The sequence below is a fragment of the Brassica oleracea genome, chromosome C1 (assembly GCF_000695525.1).
Source record: "Brassica oleracea var. oleracea cultivar TO1000 chromosome C1, BOL, whole genome shotgun sequence".
Classification (NCBI taxonomy): domain Eukaryota; kingdom Viridiplantae; phylum Streptophyta; class Magnoliopsida; order Brassicales; family Brassicaceae; genus Brassica; species Brassica oleracea.
Window position 1 is genome coordinate 29,384,625 of NC_027748.1, and position 10,320 is coordinate 29,394,944.

General features: G+C 31.4%; 2 protein-coding genes and 1 long non-coding RNA gene across 3 annotated transcripts; 2 read left to right on the top strand and 1 right to left on the bottom strand.

The window, feature by feature from the left end:
• The first annotated feature begins 1,362 nt into the window (after positions 1–1,362).
• LOC106303874 lies at positions 1,363–2,010 on the top strand. Its single transcript, XM_013740224.1, has 3 exons — positions 1,363–1,459; positions 1,541–1,805; positions 1,899–2,010. The coding sequence occupies exons 1-3, from the start codon at positions 1,439–1,441 to the stop codon at positions 1,997–1,999; spliced, it is 387 nt and encodes a 128-aa protein (XP_013595678.1). The 5' UTR covers positions 1,363–1,438; the 3' UTR covers positions 2,000–2,010.
• Positions 2,011–2,210: 200 nt separating this feature from the next.
• On the top strand, positions 2,211–3,617 carry LOC106336878. The gene is made up of 6 exons (XM_013775848.1): positions 2,211–2,370; positions 2,459–2,588; positions 2,651–2,838; positions 2,920–3,043; positions 3,144–3,392; positions 3,456–3,617. Exons 4-6 carry the CDS (start codon positions 2,966–2,968, stop codon positions 3,615–3,617), a joined length of 489 nt encoding a protein of 162 aa, XP_013631302.1. The 5' UTR covers positions 2,211–2,370; positions 2,459–2,588; positions 2,651–2,838; positions 2,920–2,965.
• Positions 3,618–4,408: 791 nt separating this feature from the next.
• LOC106303883 lies at positions 4,409–6,538 on the bottom strand. Its single transcript, XR_001262574.1, has 4 exons — positions 6,349–6,538; positions 6,112–6,137; positions 5,671–6,040; positions 4,409–4,719 (listed from the first exon to the last, which is right to left on the bottom strand). It is a non-coding gene; the product is annotated as an uncharacterized LOC106303883 (long non-coding RNA).
• Between the last annotated feature and the right edge of the window lie 3,782 nt (positions 6,539–10,320).

Below are 10,320 nucleotides of genomic sequence, written 5' to 3' on the forward strand. Positions count from 1 at the left end.
TCCTTACGTGGAATATTGACGTGGTCTTTACGACGAATCGTCCTACTTCGTCTTTACGACGAAATATATTCCTCGCTAAGTTACGACGAATTAGCGAGGAAATATGTGTTACGACAGACGTGTAACGAGCAAACGCGTTTCCTCGCTAATTCGTCGTAAAGCCTCTTTTACGACGAATTAGCGAGGAAAACTGCCTTCGTTAAGATTATGTTTTCTTGTAGTGCTATATTTAGTAGGCTAAGTTGTTATAAATCATAAGAACTCATACAACGTCGGCTTACAATAAATTTGATCTATGCATAAGATCGAAATCTCGAGAATCTCGTGTTTTGACTGGGTCCACGTCTTATTGATATTGAATTAAGAAGCACGTGGCTAGTTTCGAGTGGAAAATTGGAACTTTTCATCGACACTAAGTAAGTATTTATTTTTCTCTGGTCGGTGTGGATAAGCTTTCAGTAGAAAATTGGAGCTTTGTATCGTCTTGTACATGGCAGTTTTTTTATATATTAATAATTTAAAGATATTCCTAGATTTAGTTTAAAAATATATCTACTATACACTTTTTTTATCTACTTAAAAAAAGTTTTACTAGAACCATTTATTTGGTAGCCTAACAAAATATATTATCTAAATTAATTTACATACATATTAATAATCCCAACCATCCCACGATTATCTAGACTATTTGATTTCATATTCAAAACTAACGTAACCAACCTTTTATGCTTCTCTAACCATCCCAACCATTTATATAGTTTACATTTATATACAAGTTCATCATCAACAAAACTAATACCTAATTTAGTTTTCAGTCACAGTTTCATCTTCTTGGTTATCACCACGTGAAGGAGACCATTACCTAATTTATTTTTGGACCATTAAAATCGGTTTACTGGATTTTTTATACTCTCAAACAAACCACTAATCCTAATAAACAATCAATCACAATCAACCACGGTTATCTTCAAAATAAAACAATTTCAGATGTAAAAGAAACTAGATAATACCGAATGTTAAACCAATAAAGATAAGAACATAAATATTATGGTATATTTTAAAAATCTTAACGAATCAATATTAGGATCACGCTAGTTTTGTTTGATACTAAATCTTAACAAAAAGTATATATATATATTTTTTCAATTTAGATACAAAATCACAGAAAATATTCCATAACTTCTTAAACAACATTATGGAATATCCTAATCCGTTCAAAATACAACCCTAGAACATCTCAAGCCTACACGCTATATATACCTGTAGTTATAACACCACATTATTATTCAAACATTTACTCTCCATTGTTTACATTATGCCTCCAAAAGCTAAAAATTTTGTTAGTGATATCAAACCCTGGAAAACAGAGTGGCGAGTTCATGTCAAAGCAGTTCATTCATGGAAGCAACAATCAAAGTTTGGTGGGGAATCCTTAGAAATGATACTTGCTGACGAAACTGTGAGACAACAATCATTTTCAAACTCTTATGTTTAATAAGTGTTTATCGCGATTATTAATTCGTTTTTGTTTTCATTATAGGGTGCTAAGATACATGCTTCTTGCAAACATGGCTTTCTTGCTAAAGTTCAACGAGATCTTCCTATTAACGAGTGGAGGGTTATTGATACTTTCAATGTATCTCCTGCAAGAGGGCATTACAGAACAACAGCTCACGCATACAGAATTGCTATAACCAAAGACACATCAATCGCCTCCTCAGATGTGAAAATAGAAACTCCGTTTCTATCTCTGGCCTCTTTTACATCTATCAACAATGGAGATCTTGATCCTGATTTTCTGATTGGTACCTATTTCTTATTTTATATATTTGTTGTTAAATCTATAAACAATGGTGATCTTGATCCTTATTTTTGATTTTTTATTGTATGTTTTTCAGATGTATTTGGACAAGTTGTTGATATTGGTGATATGCTGACCGTTCAAGTGAGTGGTGAAGAAAGGCAAAAATGTGAATTCTACTTAAGAGACACAAGGTAGATTTTAAATAATAATGTATATTACGAGAATTTTAAAATGCTATGACATGACTTTATAAATGTTTAAAATTTTACAGTGGACACACAATTCAATGTTGTCTTTGGGGACGATTTGCTGAACAATTTCAAGAATCTTGTCAAGAAGCAGATTAACAGATCATTTTATGTTTGATCCGTTTTGCAAAGATAACCTCCTATAGAGGTTAGTTAAAATGAAGCGTATTTTTTTAATACCATTATCCTAAACTATTTAATATTGACTATGTAGTTTCTTTATTTTTATATAGGAGAGTTACAAGTCACAAATTCCTTTGACGCATCTGATGTGACAATCAACCCAAGCATTCCTGAATCTGATGAGTATATGAAGTTGTAAGTGTATACTTTAGTCTATGAAATGTCCAAATGAATTGCAAAATCTATAGTTATAAATATTTTGTTTGTTATGCTTATATTGAAGGTTATCCCAAGATGATATGTCCTTGACAACAACTCGGCTTGAGGTAACTAAAAAGAAATTAAGGCGGAAGAGAGAAGTATGGCTGACATATCCAGTTAAAACCGTAGCCGAAATGATACATGCAACAGAGGTATATTTTAATTGTTATTTTCACATCAATTTTTGGGTTGTCCTTATTTTTTGTTTCAACAGATTGAAAAGTGCAGAATCACGGCTACCATTTATGGTAATGACACGGACTGGGCTTGGTTTTACTTTGGATGTTGCCAATGCACCAAAAAGGTGACAAGGATCAGACGTGAAATCGTTTTGGCCAATTCAACTAAACCATTGTAGCGTTGTGATACATGTCATGAAAATGTATCAAATGTCGAACCAAAGTAACCATTTTTTAATAACCCTATAAACATTTTTTCTTACGAATATTTAAATGTAGTTCTAACTTTGTATGTGTGATCTAGGTTTGAACTCCATTTGCTGGTTAAAGACGACAACAACAATACGAAGATGCTGCTTCTTGACAGTGAAGCTCAAAAAGTAGTTGGTTGTTTGGCTAAACAACTTTGGGATGGGTCATACAATGAGGTAATTAGAATAATAATTTGTCTCACGTAAGTGTTGAATTCAATATATTATCTAATTTTTAATATAGTTGATGACCATACTTTTATCAATTTTTTATAAGATGGAGGATCCAGAGCTACTACCAGTAGAAATAGCAGGGGCTGTCGGGAAAACCTTTCACTTTGGAGTGCAAATCAAAAAGGATAATGTTTCTTATGGTGCTGACACTTATAAAATATCAAAGGTGTGGACTCTTGAAGAATTGACTAAAATTGAAGCTGAAGCAGCCGAAGCAGATGCATGCGAAACTGAAGAGCAGGAAAGTGATGAACCAGTTATCACCATGTCTTCAACTAAATCGTCTGACAAGGTCAAATATTCTTATATAATATAGACTTTTCATCCTATATTTCACTAATATTTTTTCTGTCAGGTTTCTACTCAGAGTGAAATTTCAAGCAAAGATATATCCTATGGTTTGTCTACTCCATCATCCAAGAGAAAGGTGGAAATAGATGCGCTGCCTGATCTCAATTCCACTACCAAGAAGCAATGCACCAAGTTAATAAAACTTGAGAAGGATAACTTAAAGTAGAAGGAAAAAAGAACTTTATTTGTTTTCAGTAGTGCTTTCGTTTTTAAAAATAAGACTAGCTTAGTTGTTTTTTTTATCTTCAGTTTGTCGTATTAGTTTGATATTTTTTTACTCTCAGTTAGAAAAAAAAAATTGGATTTTTAATAAAATAATTGAGTTTTGATTAAGATGTCATTCATTTTATAGCACTTCAAGATATGCTAAAATGTGTGATGATCTAATATATTTTATAACCTACGAACATTTAACGTTAATAAATACTTATTTTTCATATGCTGTAGTTGGAATCCCTTTAGACAATATACTAGCATAAACTGTCCTGAAAAAACAAAACTAAATGTTTATACAATCAATCCTGTGACCCTTTCAAAGATTAATGACTAAGATACATTCTAAACCCTTATACAATCAATTACGTCATCTAAATTGATCAACTTATGTAAGAACATGTTATAATACTAACTTCTTTACGTCTATTTATATATAAATAGAGTTTATAAAAATTTAGACCGTAGATGAAAAGAAAGCATGTTGCTCCTCTTGGAAATTAATGGATTTTAAAATGTAACTTAAATATATTATCCAAACAATAATATATTTATCCTAACAGATTATTTTCTCCAACTTATTTTGTTTGAAATATCAAGCTCAAAAAATTGAAATTAATTTGGTGAACCCGCCAAGTAACCTTACAGAATATTTTTATAATCAAAACAAATGACTTACGTGATCATTCTCTTTTCTCCACAAAACACACCAATCGAAATCTAAGGTTTCCAATTCTTCAACAATCGACATCTATGACTCTTTCTCAATAACATAATACTTATATGTTTGTTTGATTAGCAGGTCACAATGAGAGAGAGACAATATAATGGTTTGACCCAATTCCACAAGGAAAATGGCCATCTATCAATGGATAATACAAGTAATGCTACTAATCAGGGAAGTAATGGTTTACAGCATTCAAATCGGAATTCTATTCAACATTCAATACCATTAAGATCAGTTTTTAAGCGGATTTTGGGTGATCTTAAAAACATACCTGTATCTTCTGGTATTCAAAGGAGTTCTCAAGGGAATCTCTTTGTGGATGTTGAACCTACAAAGAAAAGAAAACTCATAACTGGTATTAAACTCTATTGAGATGAGAACGAATTATCATTATATCATTATATCTCATTGAGAACGTATTACAATGCGTTTTAGGAATTATGAAAGAAAATGTCAGAAACTTGCAATCAGTGAAAAAGAGTAAGCAAAATCCAGAAATATCATGTAAGTTTTACTTCAGTTATTATCTACTCTATTTTAAGTAAAGGGAGTGAAATGCAACTTCAAACTGACTGTTCGTTTTATGAACTTAGCTTCAGGTGAACAAATTTCAGGTGTTATATTGGATGATGATGATGATGCTGACTTTGAACTATCAGATGTTTCATCTAACGGTAATTTCTTAATTATATTAGTTTTGTGTGTTGTTGTCATAAAATTGTTTTTTCACTCAAGTTACATTGAATTTTATCAGGAACAATGTGTGACGATAATGATCAAGAGTTTGACTGCAGTAGCATAGAGAGTACTGATTCTGATGAAGAAAATACTTATGTCGTCAACCCTAAAAAAATGGAAACAGATAATCACAGAAGTCGGGTCCTTACAATGGCAGCATTTATAAAACAAGCTTTCTACAATACAAAATCTAAAACTGCCAAGGTTGCAAAAAAGGAATGTGGTAAGTTCTGAAACAAAAATCTACCATCCTGAATTTGTATTTGTATCAAAACAAAGACTACCGTGAATTCTTTTTCACCAGACCCAAATATGTGTTTTGTAGATTATGTTGATGAAGGTGATGCAACATATATATGTGAGCATTGTGATCAATGACTACCGTGAATTCATTTTAAATCTCCCAAAAAAAGAAGAATGATATAAGAGTAATTCTAAGCCAAAAACTACTCAGAAAAAAATAAACAAGCCGTTCTAAACTAACCAGTCAATTCATAATAGTCATTATCCTATACTATTTCTTTAGTTTGGAGTAACTAACCTTAGTATTTGTTATTTGAATGTACTGGCCAAGGTATAATTCTTTGATGATTGTGGTTACATTCTTAGTTTCTGGTCAATTAACCACGTACCTGAAACAAATTTGTCGTATAAATCATACTAACAACAATTATAACTAAGAATGAAAGATATAAGTCGTATTGTTCCATATCCAAAGAATTTCTTTGATTATATTATGATTAATCATTAAGCTAGACAATTAAGCATCTATTTCTTAAAACAGTTAGTAACACTCTAGCTAAAATTGCATTTATAGCTTAACGATTATATAAAGCATCAAGATAGAGATGTGGTCTTATCTTTAAGGCTCTCTTATTGTAGAACCACAAGTTCCTTCTATTCTCCTATCACTGTATTAAAAATAGACAAATTAGTAGTTAAAATTAGAAGTAGACAAGTATTAGAATTGTTGAACACAAACCTTTAATTAGCAGCAGTTAGTATTATCTGACAACAGAAAAAAAAACTTTAGCTTTGCGAACAATTGATAACTTGGTATACACTTTGAAATATGTCTTAACAAAACTCTAAATTAGAGAATTAATTATTCTATTTCATGTCTTCATATACTTAGTTATGGCCGATCTAGAGAAATAGAACTAGCTGATGAAAGAAAAAATTGACCAAAGTTTAAAGTTTTAAAAATTGAGAGTCAAACCTGATGTATGATAGATGTAGATCCTGAATCAAATAGATTGATTTTCCGCAGACAGATTCTTTGATCAATCGTTTGTATTGATAAATATTTTAATTTGTAGGAGATCTTAATCGAAGAAGAAGAAGAGGAATATGAAAAGTTAATAAGATAGGGAAGAGAAGACACCGACAGAAAAGTAAAGGAAATAATTATAAAAAGTTGTTAATGTTCCCAGACTATTCTGTTGATGATGTAAATTTTTTTTTATTTTTGTGTTAATTTTTATATATAATAGATTGATAATGGGCTTTCAAAAAATTATCGATGGGCCACATAATTTTAATTAGGTTGACAATACGTAAAGTGATCGTATTGTTATATAGTGTATATTATATTAAACAGATTGCACAACAAATTAAAACATCTTAAAATTAATAATAACATCTAACTATTGTTAAAATATAAATAACACAATTTCATTTCAAATTTCATTTTCAGAATAATTTTTTTTAACTTAATTTATATCTGAAATAAAATTATTATTATAGAAAATGTGTATAAATATAAATCATATAAAAATTTTGTTGTTTAAAAAAAAACAATATACCCGCGCGAGCGCACGGATCAAAGTCAAGTATATATTAATTTAGAGATATCATGGAACCTTTGGAATGCCTCAATTTTCTTTAAAAAATGTAGTTATTAATAATTTTCTCTTCAGATATTCAAATGAATTAATTCATTTGACCACACAGATTTAGTGTCGTGGTTGATTTTAATCCAGATCTCCTAATAATATATCTACTATTAGACCACTTCTACGTAGTTCGCAGTTTTGTTATTTTATAATAGTTCACGTTATATTATTATATATATAAGAAAATCTATTTAACGTAAGGTAAAAATACTAGAGACTATTGCATTTTCTAAAAGGTGAGCATTTTACATCATACAGAGTAATATACAAAATTCTACAAGATCCTAATCTCAGATGGTCCTGAATAAGTGAATATCTCAATTTTACAAGATCCTAATCTCAGATGGTCCTGAATAAGTGAATATCTCAATACCACATTGTTTTAAGAAAAGTTTACAGTATTGGGTATTTTTCATCGGTTTTTATCATGCTGACATGATGTACTTTTTACTTTATTTTTGATTTTTTTTCCTTATTGTCTTTTGAGTGGACAAAACAGGCTAAGTTTTGGTTGGATGCTAACTAAACGTAAAGTAGCAAAAATTTAATTTTCTTTGGATGCATTAATTTGGTAAGTTTATTGAACAGTGAGACTAGGTTAGAACAATTAAATTAAAAGTTTATAAAAAGAATCTGACAGCTATTATTGAATCAAATACACATCTACTTGTCTGGTGGTGGATATGGATTGGTACTATAGTTATGGCTTAACCAGCAACTGTTAGATTGGTTTGTAGTGGATTTGATATGAAGAAACAAAAACCCCTAAACGCCTTAGATTTGCAGAGTTTGTGGTGTTGCAGAGTTTGTGGGAGTTGCAACCGTTTGTGGTTATGTGGTTGTGGTTAAGGGTATATGAAGTTGTGGCTGGCTGATAATAGATCGACAAGAAGTTGTAAACTAAATTGAGTACATATTGGTTTGGTTGGATAACATATTTTTCTTGAGTTTTCTTTTTGTTAGTGTCATTGTGGAGGGACTAAAGATGTAGTCGTCTGTTGGTTCATGTAAATGAAATTGTGGTGAATGATGTTTTGTACTTGTGGTTAGTGGGTGAGGATATGTGTTGAGCAGTCATATGAATGAGATATATTGTTCCAGAGTTTGTGTCTGGCTACACATTTTGTGGTTTTAATAGCATATAAAACACCAGGGCGCCTTAGATTTTATTAAATGTTGCAGCTGCAAACTTAGTTGTGATCACCATGTTGTGGTTAGGCATAAATAAAATTGTGGTTGGCTGATTATAGATTGACAAGAAGTCTAGGTCAACTAAGTTGAGTATCCACGCAAACATCAAACCAGCCAAATTCATTCATCGAATCAGAACTCCAAATTCCATAAAATTCACAACTTTTAAATCAAATTCAAAACCCATAAATTAACGGCTTAATACTGGTGGGAAATTAACGGCGGAGTATGCCTGCATCGAGTCGGGAGGATATTTATCGGCAGAATATTCTGAAACTACAAAAGCGTGAAGGGATCTAGGTCAATATGTAACATATGGTAAGTAAATTGAAAGGGTAGAGGAAGTTCAGATTTGTCGTGCCTTCCGGATGGATCTATGACGCCGTGGAGTGACTGTAATTTTTGGTCGGCGACGGTGAAGAGTGCAATCGTCGATGTCTTAGGTTAAAAGAGAATGAAAGAAACTGAGATAATGAAGTAGAGTCACGATAAGGTAAAAAGAAGAAAGAGAAAGATAACTACTTTTGATTTAGTTTTAAGAGTAATTTAGACAAATAACACAAGAAAGTACTTGACATAAAAAAAAGTATGTTAGAGTGTCTTAATATTTAGACCAAAAAAAAAATATGTTAGAGTGATATGGAGTAGAGAGAAATTACGTCTAACTGTAATTTTTTCTTATTTTAGGTTTTGAATGTTTACAACCGCCCCGCTCCGCACCGCAGTTAACAACAACAAAAACCTCTACATATACCATATATCTATACGTTTTTATAACTATTAAAATCATACTGCAGTTGAACCGCTTGTCCCGCACCGCTCAAACCGCAGTCACCATTCGGAGCCTTAATATCGCGCAGTTAGACTTATCAAAAAGGCGAACCTCGGTGGATAAGATGTAAGATAAACTTGTGAAATAAAGTTTCTCTTTATATCAGAAAAGATAAACAAAGATATATTATAATGTGTAGAACTCAAAACAATAACAAAAAAAAAGTAATTACTTAAAACCAAAGGCATTTTTACCATAAGACAAAAAAAATTTTCTTTTTCTGGGAAAAGGCATCGGATAGAAGAACAATTGTTAGAAGTTAAGACATCAAACCTAGATGGAGAGGTTGAATAATTTTTTTCACAGATGTTAGAAATTAAGACATCAAATAAAGATGGAGAGGTTGAATAATTTTTTTCAAAAAATTCTTAAATTTTAAATAGATTTATAAGTCAAAGCTTAAAACTTTAACTTTAGTTACACTTCTAAATTTAATATCTATAATATATTTTTGAAAATATGTAGAACTAACTTTTAAAAATATATCATTTTTAATATTTCTTTGATATATCATTGATATTATTTTTGATATGACTTATTAAAATTTGAAACAACACTGGATATCTAAAAAATTAAGAGATGGTAACAATTTTGTGCATGTTGTATGTTGTGAAACTAGAGAATATAATCTATGTTTCTGTATTATTCATAAACATAAGGAGCCCTTTATATAGGGAATTACACCGTCATAGAATAATGGAAAGATTAAAGAAAGAAAATACAAATATGGAAATAATACAAATCATAATATAATAAGGAAAATGCAAGATGCCGATTCTCTTTCTCTCTCCTCACGATCGACTCTCTCTCTCTCTAGCATTGGGCCGGTTATGAATCGGGCCGGTTCTGGACATCCATAATATGATTTATAACACTCCCCCTTTGATGCCATAACCATACAAGGATTGAAATACGCTTTAGATGTTGACTCATTAAAACCTTACCAGGAAAACCCAGTGGGACAAAACCATGGTGAAGGAAAAAGAGTACAACACGTATTACTCCCCCTGTTCTGAACAACTCGCAGCTGGCCTCATGAACAGCCAAGATCTCCAAATTGTTTGAAGATGTGGCCGCGATCGTCTGCTTCATGGAACACCATGATATGGCCGTTCCACCATGTGTGAAAACATAGTCTGTCTGTGATCGAGCATTGTGTGGATCCGAAAGATAACCTGCATCAGTAAAATCAACTAAACCTTCTTTGTTTTGGTTAGTATAAAATAAACCCAAGTCTTTCGTTCCTTGCAGGTAACGAAGAACATGTTTAATC